Genomic DNA, 15606 nt, shown 5'->3' with positions numbered 1-15606 from the left:
CCTCCTCCTCTTCTTCTTCTTCTTCTTCTTCTTCTTCTTCTTCTTCTTCTTCTTCTTCTTCTTCTTCTTCTTCTTCTTCTTCTTCTTCTTCTTCTTCTTCTTGTGGAGATGCTGGAGACTGAACCTGGGACCTTCTGCATGCAAAACAGATGCTCTTCCACTGAGCACCAGAGCCTTCTCAGCCGTAACGTCATCAGCTTTGCCTTCTGGGGCACCATAGAACAGCCATCCTTTGGAAGGCACCATGGCTCAGTGGTAGAGCACCTGCTTAGCATGCAGAAGGTCTCAGATTCAACCCCTGGCATCTTCCTGTTAAAAGGACCCGATGAGAGGTGATCGGAAAGACCTCTGCTGGAGACCCTGGAGAGCCGGTCTGAGTAGACAGTACTGACCTTGATGGACCAAGGGTCTGATTCAGTACAAAGCAGCTTCGTGTATTCATGTGTGTGGACCCAAATCCCTTTTGATTTCATGTATGTCAATCAATCACTGCATGGAGTAAACCGTAGATCAGATTATTAATGGGTTTTTTTTAAAGCAAAGCTATTCATGGCCAAGTATTGGTAGAAAATGCAAGCAAATAAGGTATACAGTGAAAATCAAGAGGAGACTCTGCCAATTAACAACAGGTCTCCAAATGTCAAACATGGATTGATGCTTAACTAAAGACTTAGGCTGTGGTCACACACACTAAATAATCCACTTTCAGTGGATTTTCCAACTGGATGTTGCCAGTCCACACAGTGAAAATCCAGTCTGAAAGTGGTTTGAAAGTGGATTATTTAGTGTGTGTGACCGCAGCCTTAGGCAGGATAATATGGTGAACAGAGTGTCGGTTTAGGATCGAGGGAGGCCCAGTTCGAATCTCTGGCCATTTCAGTGGGTGCTCTTGAGCCAGGGGCCCTCACTCTGTCTAACTCACCTCACAAGATTGTTGTTAGTATAAAATGGAGAACTGTGTATGATGCTTGGAGCTCCTTGGAGGAAGGGGAAGGTGAAAATGGATGAAAAGGGTGATGTCAGGAAGATGCTGGGAAGGGGGGTACTTCCAGAACCCAGATCTGATTTTCTTTCTCCATGTGCAAGGCCAAATGCTAAGTAAGGACTTCAAGATGTACAGCTGTTATGAGGCAGTGGATTTTGAAGAACAATACCTGTCGTGTGGCAGGGGCCATACTAGACTTTCCTTTAAGCTTTGGTGTATTAAAAGTTATAGCTAGTATGTAGAAAGGATGAAATATATAACATAGGATATGCAATGATGATGAAATTAATAATGATGAAATTAAACATATAGTTGCAAAAGAGATTGGTTATGAAATTTGTAATTCAAAATGTTTGAAGTAAGGACCATTGTGACTTATAGAATATGTCGTAAAGACGATAATGAAGGGGATGTTGGTGAGAAATGTTTACCTTTTTTATTCTACATATTCTGCAATGTATGAAAATCTTGAGATATATAATTTGTTAGGGAGTCTCTGTTTTCTTTTTCTATCTCCTCTATACTATACTTTGCTTTCTAAAATGAATATATATAATGTACAGCTGTTTTGTACAAAATTCAAAGGGCCGTTTTCCCCCCTTCCTCTTCCAGCTTCCGTTAAAATGCTTCCAGGTTACATGTGTTTTTATTTTTTCCTCACTTCTCGAACATCAGCTTCTAGAAAGGTGCTGTGAAATCCAGTGTGGTATAGCAGTGGTGTGCATGTTGGATTAAGATCCGAGAGGTGTCATTTCAGTTCCCGTGTCAGCCATGAAGCTCACTGGGTGATTTTTGGATGGTCACTTTCGCTCAGCCTGACCTACCTCACAAGGTTGTTGTGAGGAAAAAATGGAGGAAAAGGATAAATATGACCTGAATTCCCTGGAGAAAAGTTGGAATAAAAATACTCTTGATGGCTATGATATATCTTCAGTGATAAGGCTTAGGATTTAGGTATTTGGTATTTAGCCAGTTTGGTGTAGTGGTTAGGAGCACAGACTCTAATCTGGGAGAACTGGGTTTGATTCCCCACTCCACCACTTGCACCTGCTGGATGACCTTGGGCAAGCCATAGTTCTGACAAGAGCGGTCCTTGAAAGAGCAGTTCTCGAAAGAGCTCTCTCAGCCCCACCTACCTCACAGGGTGTCTGTTGTGGGGAAAGGAAATTGTAATCCACTGTGAGACTCCTTCAGGTAGTGAAGGGCAGGGTATAAATCCAATCACTTATCCTCTTCTTCTTCTGCTTGGGTAAGAATGCATATCAGCATCATATTGGGTTGCCAATTCTGGGCTGGGAAATTCAGATTTGGGGATGAAGCTCGCAGAGACGAGGGACCTCAGTGGGGGCTTATAATACCATAGATCCTACACTCCAAACCAGCCCATTTTCTCCGGAGGAACTGACCTTGGTAGTCTAGAAATCACATGTAATTCTGGGAAATCTCCAGGCCCCACCTGGAGGTTGGCAAGCTCTCTGTTCCTTGGGGAAGAGTCTGACCACAACGGCACAACCTCGGCAGACCAAAATTACATTGTCCGTGGGGGTCTCTGTCAGTGGGTCAGGGGCTGCTCTTTACCGGGTCCATTCCAAGGTTGGTTCAGACAGCAACAGTGCAACCCCCACAAGGGAGAACAGCACTGTCATTTTTGTCACACGTTTGTCCCTATTGCTTTGGGGTTCCCCTCCCCCACATGTCCCAGAGGGAGCAAAACACATGTGGAGGGGGAGAGACCCAGGGCTATTTTTGGGCAGGAACGGAGTTCCGGCTGGCTCCCAAGTTGGCCACGCCCAGCAGGAACTTATCAGCATAGTAGGCCACACCCAACAGCAGAAATTCATTAGGATTGGCTACATTCGGGGTGTGTGGCCTAACATGCAAAGGAGTTCCTGCTACAAAAAGAGCTCTGTAATTTGACAGCAAACAGGGTAAACAGAATAAGAAGCAAAAGGTGGGTGTGGCTGGATGACCATACTTCTGGTAACATGGGGGTGCAGCCTAATGTGCTAATGAGCTGTGCTGTCAGGGGTGTGGCCTAATAGGCTAATGAGTTTCTGCTGGGCTTTTTCTACAAAAGGAGCCCTGGGGAGACCCAAAGCAATAGGGACAAAGGAGTGATAAAAACGACCGTGCGGAAGGTCAGAAAATTAAGTAGGGATGCCGGTCACCGTGCCAGACCTGGGGATCCCCTGGAATTACAGCTTATCTCTAGACTACAGAGATAGCTTCTGCTGGAGAAATCGGATGTGTTGGAGGATGGACTCCATGGCAGTGTACCCCATTGTGGTTCCTGTCCTCCCCGGACTCCAGTCTCAAATCTCCACGAGTCTCCCATTCTGGATCTGGAAATTCCAGTCCTCCATCCCCTGCTGGTGGCCAGGGGGGACCAGGTAACCCTCAAAGTTAAGGGAAACCCTCCCTGAGGAAGAATTGCTCCCTGTATGGTGATGGAAAGTGCTGTCGAGAGCCATGCCCCCTCGAAGCTGTGGAGCCTTGTGAGCAAAAATCCTACTTTGTGAGCTGCTGGCATTAAAGTGGTGAGCGAGCGGGTTGGCTGCTGCATACATTCGTTGGCTCTGGAGCCACATCCTTCCGGAGCTCAGGGGTCATTTCCTGCAGGAGCGCACAGGAGCGGAGCTCCGGCAGTAAAGAGCCCAGGGGGCGGGCACATGCAACAAGCCCCACCCCCTGCTTCCAGCAGCCCTCAGTCACAGCAAGAAGCAGCCAGGTAAGCTGCCGAGCTCCCCTCCTCCCCCTCCCCGGTCCAAAGCAGTCCAGTGGCACCTTTAAGACCAAGTTTTATTCAGGTACAAGCTCTCCCTCCTCTGCGAGGACAGATCTGCACGTGGCCCCCCCCCCAATAGCTAGCAATCCAAAACAGTCCAGTGGAGTGGTGTTGTCTTCTGACACACGTCCGGTGATGTCAGGGGGTGTGGCATATGCAAGTAAGTTATGCTAATGAGTTATGCTAATGAGCTCCTGCACCTCTTTTTCTATGAAATGACCCCTGTCGCTAAGACAAAAAGGTGTGAGCCGGAGGCTAGAAAACTGTGAGCTAGCTCACACTGACTCAGCCTAGAGGAACACTGGTCAAGACACAGCTTCTGATGACCCCGTAGGGTTTTCAGAGCAAGAGATGAACAGAGGCAGTTTGCCTTTGCCTGCCTCTGCGTAGCCTCCTAGGACTTCCTTAGTGGTCTCCCATCCAAGGTCTAACCAGGGCCAATCCTACCCTGCTTCTGAGATAGAACAATATCAGGGCACAAACAAGAACAATTTTAAAGCAAAACCAGTTTTATTGATGACGTTTACAACAGCGAGGAGCCCTTTGGGGAAATTGGGGCTGGGGGTTAGAGATGCGAGGGACTCAGTTGCATGGAAAGCAGGGGTGCCCAGGGGTTCACTGCGCACCTAGTCTGGGAAGAGCAAGAAGCCCGAGAAGACGCTGTCGGAACCAGCGATGCCCACCATGCCGTTGTAGTCGTTGACCGCCAACCACACCTGGTGTCCCTCCGTCATCTGCAGGAGGACGCCGCCGGAGCTGACTTGCTTGGCGTTGGCCATGTGGTCGCAGAAGCTGGCCACCTTATCCCGGTTATGGTACATGTTCACGCAGAGGTTGGCGGTGTGGGAGGTGTGGAAGGTGAAGAAGTAGAGGCCGGAGATGCGGCAGGTAAACTTGCCGGTGCCGGTGTCGAAGTCTCCGTTGGTGTTGGTGATGGCTTTGTTGAAGACCACGGGGGCGTTCTTCTCGGGGTACTGGCTCGTCTGCCGCATCACCGTGAAGGCCGACTGATGGTTCCGCTTGTAGCTGCCGGTCTCCCCCGGTTCACCCACCAACCCCTTCAGGCCAAGATCCCCGGGTTCACCTGGGGGACCCCTGGGCCCGTTTTTCCCAGGTATCCCTGGCTGACCTGGCTCTCCTGACTCCCCCCGGGGACCTTGGCTTCCGTGAACAGCTGGTTTGCCTGCAAAGGTTCAAGAAAGCATTGGTCAGGGTCAGAAGAAGACAAAGAAGAAGAAGAAGAAGAAGAAGAAGAAGAAGAAGAAGAAGAAGAAGAAGAAGAGGGAGGAGGGAAGAGGGAGGAGGAGGAGGAGGTTTCTATGGTCCTTTCCGCACTTGGATCTCATCCCTGGTTCTATCAGAGTTCAACTTGTGACACTATGTATTTATCCCTGGTTATAACAGCATCCGTTTATCCTGGGGACAAGTGTGGGGCAAAACTGGGGTGACCTCAATGTAATGTGGAAACAAAAAATTCCCCGAGATAATTACAGGAGTGAACTCGCGTGTAGCGTAGAATGTAAGTTCGGGGACAGGGTTGAACCAGGATTTAAGGCCTAGTGCAGAAAGGACCTATATCTCACTTTTCTCTACCCTAAGGAGTCTCAAAGTGGCTTACAATTGCCTTCCCTTCCTCGCCCTGCACCAGGCGCCTTGTGAGGTCGGTGGGGCTGAGAGAGCTCTGAGAGAACTGTGACTGGCCCAAGATCACCCAGCTGGTTTCACATGGAGGAGTGGGGAATCAAACCTGATTCTCTGGATTAGAGTCCATTGCTGTTAACCACTCCACCACACAAAGGAAGCTTCAGGTACAGCTGATTGTATCTCCAACTTGAAGAATTCGGGAGACCAGTGTTGAGAAAGACCCATCAATCTCTCTGCCTGAGTCGGTGCCAGTTAGAGAAGACAATATTAAGCTCAAAGATAACGGTCATACAGTATAAGGCAGCTGTATATTTGAGATATTTTGGGGGGCCTTTTACCCATATGCAGGAATGTTTACATGGGCAAAACGTAAATAAACAAGGGGCAGCACCAAAGTAAAACAAAGATGAAGACACAAATAGGTGCGGAGGGAAACAAATTCTATGGATACTGGCTTATTCCTGAGCACTTTAAAAGTGCAGGGAAATAAGCTGGAGATACAGCGCGGTGGCTCAAGTGGTTAAGACGCTGAACTGCAGGCTGTGGAAGGTCGGTAGTTCAACAGTTCGAGACCCGAGAGCTCCCGTCTCTAGTTCCAGCTCCTGCCAACCTAGCCGTTCGAAAGCAAGAAATTGCAAGTAGATAAATAGGTACCACTTCGGTGGGAAGGTAACAGGGTTCCGTGCGCCTTGGTGTTTAGTCATGCCGGCCACATGACCACGGAAAGGTCTTCGGATAGCGCTGGCTCTTCGGCTTTGAAATGGAGATGAGCACCACAACCCTAGAGTCGGACTCGACTGGCTTTCGAGCAAGGGAACCTTTACCTTTTACCTTAACAAACAATTTAAATTGTGATTCCTTTGTAAATATGTAACGTCTAGTGTGTGTTATTGTTGGTTCAGTTTTCTTAACATCAGCAACTAATTATGAATTGCACTCTGTACATGCTCTGTGAAATTGTCCTGTGTTTGATTAATTCATTTAAAAAATGTATCAAATTTGTCCTTTTTATCATGTCATTCGAATCCCCCTGATGAAGCTGCACACAAAAGACATAGGGGTTGTATGATTATCAGATATTCTATTTCCCTCCGCACCAATTTGTTTCTTCATCTTCGTTTTACATCGGTAAAACACCACACACAAAACAATGTGTGATGCAGTCACATCAAGATTGGGTGGGGTTTTTTTGCAATGTTTTATCTTTCCTCTTTTTTAAAAAAAAGAAAGCCTCGTTTTACACTTTTCCTAACGCTCCTCAATATAGGCTGACTAGAAATGATCACTTTCTTTAGTCATAACGCAGGATGCTACAATCTAGGATGAGATCACGGACTTCAGCTGGTTACTTAAATGTAAGAACTAGGGTTGCCAAATCTGGGTTGGGAGATACCTGGAGATTTTGGGGGTGGAGCTTGAGGAGGGCGGGGTTTGGGGAGTGGAGAGACTTTAATGGGGTATAATGCCATAGAGTCCATCTTCCAAAGCCAGGGTTGTTGGCCTCCAGGTGGAGCCTAGATATCTCCTGGAATTACAAATAATCTTCCATCTACAGAGATTGGTTCCCCTGGAGGAAATGGTTGCCTTGGAGGGTGGACTGTATAGCATTATACTAGCATTGCCAGCTGTGGTTTGGGAAATACCTGGAGATTTTGAGGGTGGAGCCTGGGGAGGGTGGGGTTTTGGAAGGGGAGGGACCTTACAGGGCGCAGGGCTTCGTCATGTGCCACGCCCCCCTGCCCCTCACCCATGGGAACTGTGATCCCCCGCGATCCCCCCCGAGTCAACCTCTGATATTGGTTATGTTATAGATATACAGCTAGGTTTGAGTCCCATAGCACCTCAGAGACCCACGAGATATTTGCAGGTATCAGCTTTTGAGAATCCAAGCTCCCTTCGAGGATCCCAAGTAGAAATGGAGATCTTTGAGTCTTGATACCCCAATCAAAAGGTAGGATATAAAGACCCAGAGATCTCCATTCTTACAAGTATCCAACGAAGGGAGCTTTGACTCTCGAAAACTGATGCCCTGAAAATCGTGTTGGTTTCTAAAGGGCTCCGGGACTCAAATCGCGCTGTTCCGCTGCGGACCGATGCAGCTGCCCCCTGAAACTATCACAGAGTTACAGCATTTTACCGTATCTGTCTAACTCCCTCAGGGCATGTGCCAAATTTCCTTTTTGAGTCAACAAACAATTAAACAAAAAGAATTCATTTGTCTGTATCAGGGGAATGGTGCGTGGCTTTAATTGGTTAACAGTTAAAATCACCGGCATCGCACCGAGTATTAATGGCAGGGGTATGTTTGCTTTTCCAAGACCCGCAGTTTGCATTTTGGCAGTGGAAAGCAGGAAGACAATTAATGCCTTATGAATCTGTCAGATCAATGCACACACAGGGACTCCGGCAATACAAGGGAGGAAACGACGTGCGTGAATGGAAAGGACTGAACGCTGCGGCACAGGATGGATGCCCCGGTTCTGGAGTTTATTTTAGAAATCCTCCTTGCTGAACTGGGATTCTAGAGTGGGACGATCCTCTCCCAAAAAGGATCAATGCTCGTCCCACTCTAGAATGACATCCCCAATGAAATGACATTACCTGGAAGTGATGTCATCACACAGGGGACGTCACGCAGGACACTCTGTTTTGAGGGCAAAACTCTATGGTACATTTGGCCTAAAACCATAGTATTGTCCTCAAACCAGAGAGTCCCGTGATCCTGGTTCAGTTCCCAGCATTCCCAGTTAAAGGATCTCAGATTGCAGGTGAGGCAGACCCAGGGTTGCTAGGTCCCCTCACTGTGCTGGCGAGGGGATTGGGGGGGGGCATTCCGGGATGTTCCCCGACACAATGACATCACCCGGGAGTGACATCATCACACCGGTGATGTCACACGGGACGCTCTGGTTTGAGGACAAGACTATGGTTTTAGGCCAAATGTACCATAGAGTTTTGCCCTCAAAACAGAGCGTCCTGCGTGACGTCCCCTGCATGACGACATCACTTCCGGGTGATGTCATCTCATTGGGGATGTCATGCCAGAACGTGGCTGTTCGGGGGTGGGGTTCCCCCACCGGGACCTGGAGACTGGCCACCCTAGGTGGACCAGTGGTCTCTGCCTCTAGCACAAGGGCAGCTTCAAATGCATCAGATATGGGCCACATCTTTCATTCTCAGTAAAAGAACCCTGGGTGTTGGGAAAGCCCTTTTGGTGCCTGAAACCCCAGAGAGAGACAAGGCCAGTCCAACTCCAAATAGACAAATCTCCAATGGCCAATCAGAAGCCTTGCCGGGCAAAAGCACTGTCTGGTCCCGCCCACTTCCTAAAACCCTGGGCGAGCACCAGAAAAGGTGTTGGTGGGGGCTCCCACAGGCACCACGTTGGGAACCCCTGATCTGAGCAGCTGGGTGTTGGTGACAGCAAAGAGCCACCCATTGACTTCTCCGTTTAAACAAAGACAGCAAAGATCAGCCAATATCATAATGCCCCTATATAAATCAATGGTGAGACCTCATTTGGAATACTGTGTGCAGTTCTGGTCACCACACCTTAAAAAGGATATTATAGCTTTGGAAAAAGTGCAGAAAAGGGCAACTCGAATGATAAAAGGGTTGGAACACTTTCCCTATGAGGAAAGGTTAAAGCGCTTAGGGCTCTTTAGCTTGGAGAAAAGACGACTGAGGGGTGACATGATCGAGGTTTATAAGATTATGCATGGGAAAGAGCAGGTAGAGAAAGAGGTACTTTTCTCCCTTTCTCACAATACAAGAACTCATGGGCACTCCATGAAACTGCAGAGCAGTCGGGTTAGAACGGATAAAAGGAAGTACTTCTTCACCCAAAGAGTGATTAACACATGGAATTCACTGCCACAGGAAGTGGTGGGTGCTACAAGCATGGACGGCTTCAAAAGGGAATTAGATAAGCATATGGAGCAGAGGTCCATCAGTGGCTATTAGCCACAAGGTATAGCTAGGGGCTCGGGGGGGTCAACAGTGGGAGGTCTTCTAATGTCCTGGCCCCACTGCTGGACCTCCTGATGGCACTGGTATTTCTGGCCACTGTGTGATACAGAGTGTTGGACTGGATGGGCCTTTGGCCTGATCCAACATTGGCATCTCTTATGTTCTTATGTTCTTAAAGAGAAGACCGCACCCTTCCTTGTGCCAACCAAAGCCGGCAGGTTGAGGCTTCCAAGAGATTGGTTACCTGGCTCTCCCTTGGCTCCTTTCTGGCCATCTCTGCCATCCTTTCCCGAAACACCTGGCACACCGGGCATGCCTGGTATTCCATAGCAGTAGCGGGAGGTCTCAGCTCCAGATGACGATGAACTCGCCAGAAGCAGGAAAAGGACAAAGCCCCATCCCAAGAACACCTTTACGTCGACGCCCATCTTTGCCCTGCAAAGTGAGGAAAGGGAAGCACAGAGTGTGTACAAGGAGGGCATCGCCCAGTTCCTTCAGGGGCTGGCCACACGGCAGAGGCTTTCCCAGGGCCACCAAGATGAGGAGAAGGCATCTTTTTCAGAAGCGCCTCCTCGTCGCAGTAAGAAGCAAGGCACAAGAAGCGTCTCTCTCTGTTTCTCTACCTAGTTTAAGTTTCATGAGGCCTAGTTTCTTAGGCTGGCCCAGGCTACCCTGATTTCATCACAGCTTAGAAGCTAAGCAGGGTTGGTCCTGGTTAGTATTTGGATGGGAGGCCACCGAGGAAGTCCAGGGCTGCCCCACAGGGGCAGGCACTGGCAAACCGACCTCTCTTAACTTCTTGCCTTGGAAACCCTATGGGATCATCATGAGTTGGCTATGATTCGATGGCACTGTCTGCAGAGAGAGAGTGTTTTAAGGCTCTGACCTGGAATGGCCCAGTCTCGCTCACTCGCTCTCATCGGATCTTGGAAGCTCAGCAGGGTCAGCCCTGGTTAGTCCTTGGATGAGAGACCTCCAAGGAAGTTTGGGGTTGCCACGCAGAGGCAGGCAAGGGCAAACCACTTCTGAACATCTTTTGCTATGAAAACCCTGTCTCTCTTTCACTCTCTCTTTTTAAAAGTTTTTTATCAATCATTTCAACAAATACAGCAATAATAACAATAACAGTTGAACGAAAATAAACAACCAGCTTTCACGACCTAACACTGAGTTTTGTCAATATAAAGTTCTCTGTAACCTTATCTCTTTTATTACAACAGGGCTATACATTTACTATTTCTGTTATTGTGAGCAAAAATTCTACTTTGTGAGTTCCTGGCATTAAAGCTGTGAGTGAGCCATTTGGCTACTGCATAGATTAGTTTGCTCTGGAGCCATCCTTCCTGTGCAAGGACAAAAACGCCGGAGGCTAAAAAACTGTGAGCCAGCTCACACTAACTCAGCTTAGAGGAAACACTGCCACCAACTACGAATATATGAGCCAGCTTCACTACAGGTCTTCCAGCTCAGTGTTGAGTTAGTGGGAGTCAAACGGTGAAGTTCTGTGGGGGCTGTATACCATCATGCCACTAACTTAAACAACAGAAAAAGAAAGTCCACGAAAATTCAAGAGAAAAACTCGAAGTGGCCAATTGAAGACGAATAGGTCAGTGTAATCCGGCTCTGTTCTCCTTCCCCCTCCCGTAGAGTGGCCGGTAGAGTCAGAGAAAGGGTGGCCAAAACCCCACCTGAAGCTTCTTTTCTGTCCTTCACCACAGCTTGCTGTGCTACTATTAGGAGGAGAGGTTTTTTTATCTCCACAAACACACACACCCCAGCTCCATGGAGAAAAGGCAGGGTTAAAATGTACTCAGCAGAGACAGACAGGTGTCTTGTCACGGCAAGAAAACTTTGCACTTGTCAGATTTCCTTAAGCAAAGACGTCATTAAAGAAACAGGTAGCGTGTCATCCCTAGGAGATCAAGGAGCAATCTTGAGCAGGTCTCCTTGGAGTCCTAATCAGGTCTATTTAATAGGGCTTACTCCCAGAAAAGTGTTGTTAGGACTGCACTGATGATCTATCAGATTTTTTTCCTCCATGTTCTTCCAAGGGGTCTTTCTTTCCAATTTTGGCTTCACAACAACCCTGTGAGGTAGGTTAGGGAGGGAGAGAGAGGGAGAGAGAGCATCCAGTAAACAGAGCAGGGCTTTCAGCCTGAATCTCCTGGTTCTGGTCCAGTGCTCTCCACACCCCAGGTTCAGTTGCCCATTTGCCACTATTACCAGCTGGTTGCCACCCCACCATCTTATTGATGGGAGACCAAACTCACATGTCACACCCAGCTGAGGGCACATATATGCAAAGGAGGTCTCTGACAGGTAAAAGACTGGAAGAGCAGTTTTGAATGAGCTTGTATTGGCTTTCTGATCCGCTGATGGGCTTGCCAGAGGATTGATTGACTGATTGACACGTTCCAGCCATCCTGCATTTTAGAATGAGAGAGCTAGAAAAAGAAGGAAGGGCGTTTTGGGTTTCTGGCAAGGAGCACTTAAATCAGCTTGAGACAGATGGTTTATTTAGATATTTATCCCTTCTCCCATGTTATTCTCACAATAACCCTGTGAGGTAGGGTAGTCTGAAGTCATTGAGAGAGTTGCCATGGGAACAAGGGTGTGTGAATCCAGCTCGCCCGGATCCCAGCCCGACCCCTACCAATCTCAATTCCCAGAAGAGGAGGGTTTCAAATCTAGCTCTCTTAGATCTTAGCCCGACCACGACCAATCTCAACTCCCTAAAAAGTCCCTTCCTACAAACCCACGGACAGTGGCACCCCCTATTTCAGCCTCCACAATGTTCTCTCATTTGCCTCTCCTCTCCACAACAGCATTGTAAGGCAGGTTGGTCTGAGAGAAGGGGGGGCGAGTCTGAGGAAGGAACTGAACTTTGGTGTCCCCCATTCTAGGCCAATGCTCTACCCACTACACCGCCTGGCCCTCCAAATGGCCAAACAGCAGCCCTTCTGGGATGCAGCCCTGGCGGTCAAGATTTCCCCAGGGCCTGGGCCTTTCCTAAGCTCTCCAGGAACCAGAGTTGCAGGGGGGGTCTTGCCGCAAGCTGGCCGTTCTTACCTCTTGGGACCACAGCCAGGCTCCGGTGGCTTAAACGAGTAGCGAGGGAGTTTCAGGCCACCCTTGTTGCGGGGAGAGAGCTCCTTCTTCAATAGACTCGTGCTAAACGGGGAAGTTGGTGGTGGCCTCGGAGTGCTGGAAACTACTAGCCCCACCCCACTGCCTGCAAAGAACTCGTAGGCAAAGTCAAGCAAGATTTTTTTTCAGTAGCACCCTAAAGACCAGCAAGGTTTCCAGGTGGGGATGCCAGCCTCCAGGTGGGACCTGGGGATCTCCTAGAATTCCATCTCATCTCCGGACTACAGAGATCAGTTCCCCTGCAGCTAATGGATGCTTTGTGTGTAGGGGGGGACGTCCTTGTGTTGCGCTGTGGGGGGGGGTGTGCTCCGTGTGGCTGTACAATCATCAGTCTTGCACCAGAACAAAGTTTGAGCCAAGTGACACCTTTGAGATGTACAAAGTTCTACTCAAAGTGTAAGCTCTCATGTGCAAAACACACTTCTTCAGACAAAACTGGAATGAAATCTCAAAAGTGAGTTACGGTGGGGGGGGGGGGGAAGAAGGTGTGTGGTGGGGTAAGCCATTAGGAGAGGCCGCAAAGAGCCCAGATGCATAGGCAGAGCTGAAATTGGAATGGGTGTCCGGTAGAATCAACGGATGGCAGCAAATCAGCACGTAAATGCAAGAGTTAACAAGGAGATATGAGAATGGAATTGGAGTCCAGCAGCACCCCTCCCCCCAAAAGACCCCAAGCTCAACCATGTGTACAGGCGAGAACAGAGGCTCAGCATATGTACACTTCTTCAGCCAGTTAAGTGTAGTGCGCAGACTCTAATCTGGGTGAACCGGGTTTGATTCCCCACTCCTCTGCTTGCCCCTGCTGGATGACCTTGGGCAAGCCGTAGTTCTGGCACAGCTGTTCTTGAAAAAGAGCAGTTTCTGTCAGAACTCTCTCAGCCCCACCTACCTCACAGAGTCTGTTGTGGGGAGGGGAAGGGAAAGGAGTTTGTAAGACACTCTTTGAGACTCCCTTGGATAGTGAAGGGCGGGGTATAAATCCAATCCTTCTCTCTTCTCTTCACATACATTGAAACCAATGCTCCCTCCAAGCTATGGAGTCCTGTGAGCAAAAATTCTACTTTGTGAGCTACTGGCATTAAAGTTGGGAGCAGGTGATTCGGTCGCTGCATAAATTAGTTTGCTTTGGAGCCATCCTTCCTGCGCTAAGACAAAAATGTGTGAGCTGGAGGCTAAGAAACTGTGAGCTGGCTCACACTAACTCAGCTTAGAGGGAACACTGGTGAAACAGATTTCCTCAAACATTACATGCAGGTGGGGGTGTTAGTTGCCAGGTTATAGAGTCAAGATGCATAAGTAACTGAGCAATGAATGTAGCTAAGATTAGATTAACACATGCACTGTTATCTTGACTCTCAAGAGATTCTTCTTGGTCTTTAAGGTGCCGCTGAGTTCGAATCTTGCTCTTCTACTGCGGACCAACAGGGCTCTTGCCTCAAAGTATTCCAAGCCTAAGCATTTGTAACATCTAGGTCTAAGATACCCACCTTTCACAAATGAAAATAAGAATGGGCTTGCAATGTTCCAGTTCAAGGTGTGCATCTCCTCCTTATCCCCCACACCCTTGAAGGCTGTACTCTGCCTTCTGGATGCGCTGTTTGTGGCTCGGCAATCACAGGTCTTGCGCCAATTTCAAAACCAGGAGGGGTTTTGTTCTCTTGGAGAAACATGTATTAAAGAAGACGTAATTGCCCTGCAATCTGTTAGCGGCAATGGTTCAAAGCATACCTTTGCATCTGCAGCCACATGGAACGGCCGGCTGCGCACGGCAGGGTGCCGTAGCATTCATGTGCAGACGCGAGATGACGCACCTGCTTCCCTGCTAGGAAATTTAACTTCTATGGATTCTGGAAGGAGGACCCCCCCCCAAAAAAAGAACGACAACTCAAGCAAGTTGTAATGAGAAAGTGTTTCTAAAGTTTCCCCAAAACACAACAGCTGGGACCAGATAGAGGCAGAGTTTTACGAGGGACAGGTTTCAGAAAACAAGGATGCATGGATGGACAGAGACAGGGGTCATTTCATAGAAAAAGAGGTGCAGGCGCTCATTAGCATAACTCATTTGCATGACTTATTTGCATATGCCACACCCTCTGACATCACCGGAAGTGTGTCAGAAGACAACACCCACTGCTCAGGCTCCACTGGACTGTTTTGGATTGCTAGCTGTGTGTGTGTGTGGGGGGGAAGCACGCAAATCTGCCCTCACAGAGGAGGGAGAGCTTGTACCTGAATAAACCTTAAAGGTGGATTGAATAAAGCTGAGTAAACCTTAAAGGTGGATTAAGTAAAGCTGAATAAACCTTAAAGGTGAATTGTACCTTAAAGGTGCCACTGGAATATTTTGGGTTGCTATGGGGGGGGGCCTCTGCAACCCAAAACTGGCTGCTTCTTGCTCCTTGTGGCCGGGGGCTGCTGGGAGCAGGGGGTGGGGGCTTGTTGCATGTGCCCACCCCCTGGGCTCTTTACTGCCGGAGCTCCACTCCTGTGCGCTCCTGCAGGAAATCACCCCTGGACAGAGAGAGCTTTCTCTCTCTCTGTGCCATATTACTGGGACATGGGGGCACCCAATGAGGTTGCTGGGTGATAGGTTGAGGACTAACAAAAGAAAAGTTGGCGGGTGGAGCAGACGAAAGGCAGGGGCTTTGTGGGATAAGAAAAAGGGGGTTCCAAAGACGATTCCAGTTTTCATCAGGGAAATCCCTCAGCGGTAGAGCCTAGGCTTAGAGAAACACATGGGGCTGCCAGCCTCCAGGTAGAACCTGGAGAACTTCTGGGATGATAATTGATCTTCAGACTACAGAGATCAGTTCCCCTGGTGAAAATGGCAGCTTTGGAGGGGGCATTCTGGGGTGTTATGCCCTGCCAAGGTCCCGCTTGTCCCATGCTCCACCCTCAAATCTCCAGGACATTTTGTTGTGCTTTACAAACACAGGTTGGACACTGGGTTTGATTCCCCACTCCTCCATTAAAGGTGCCACTGGAATATTTTGGGTTGCTATGGGGGGGGGCCTCTGCAACCCAAAACTGGCTGCTTCTTGCTCCTTGTGGCCGGGGGCTGCTGGGAGCAGGGGGT

General features: G+C 48.8%; 1 protein-coding gene across 1 annotated transcript; it reads right to left on the bottom strand.

Moving 5' to 3' along the window:
• Nucleotides 1–4280: 4280 nt before the first annotated feature.
• Nucleotides 4281–12578, bottom strand: C1QC (complement component 1, q subcomponent, C chain). Its single transcript, XM_015418664.1, has 3 exons — nucleotides 12453–12578; nucleotides 9628–9818; nucleotides 4281–4953 (listed from the first exon to the last, which is right to left on the bottom strand). Exons 2-3 carry the CDS (start codon nucleotides 9809–9811, stop codon nucleotides 4397–4399), a joined length of 741 nt encoding a protein of 246 aa, XP_015274150.1. The 5' UTR covers nucleotides 9812–9818; nucleotides 12453–12578; the 3' UTR covers nucleotides 4281–4396.
• Nucleotides 12579–15606: the final 3028 nt, after the last annotated feature.

This window comes from Gekko japonicus, unplaced genomic scaffold, assembly GCF_001447785.1.
Source record: "Gekko japonicus isolate JY-2015 unplaced genomic scaffold, Gekko_japonicus_V1.1 scaffold558, whole genome shotgun sequence".
Taxonomy (NCBI): domain Eukaryota; kingdom Metazoa; phylum Chordata; class Lepidosauria; order Squamata; family Gekkonidae; genus Gekko; species Gekko japonicus.
The sequence above is the reverse complement of the archived record's forward strand: the minus strand, read 5'-3'. Positions and strand labels throughout refer to the sequence as shown.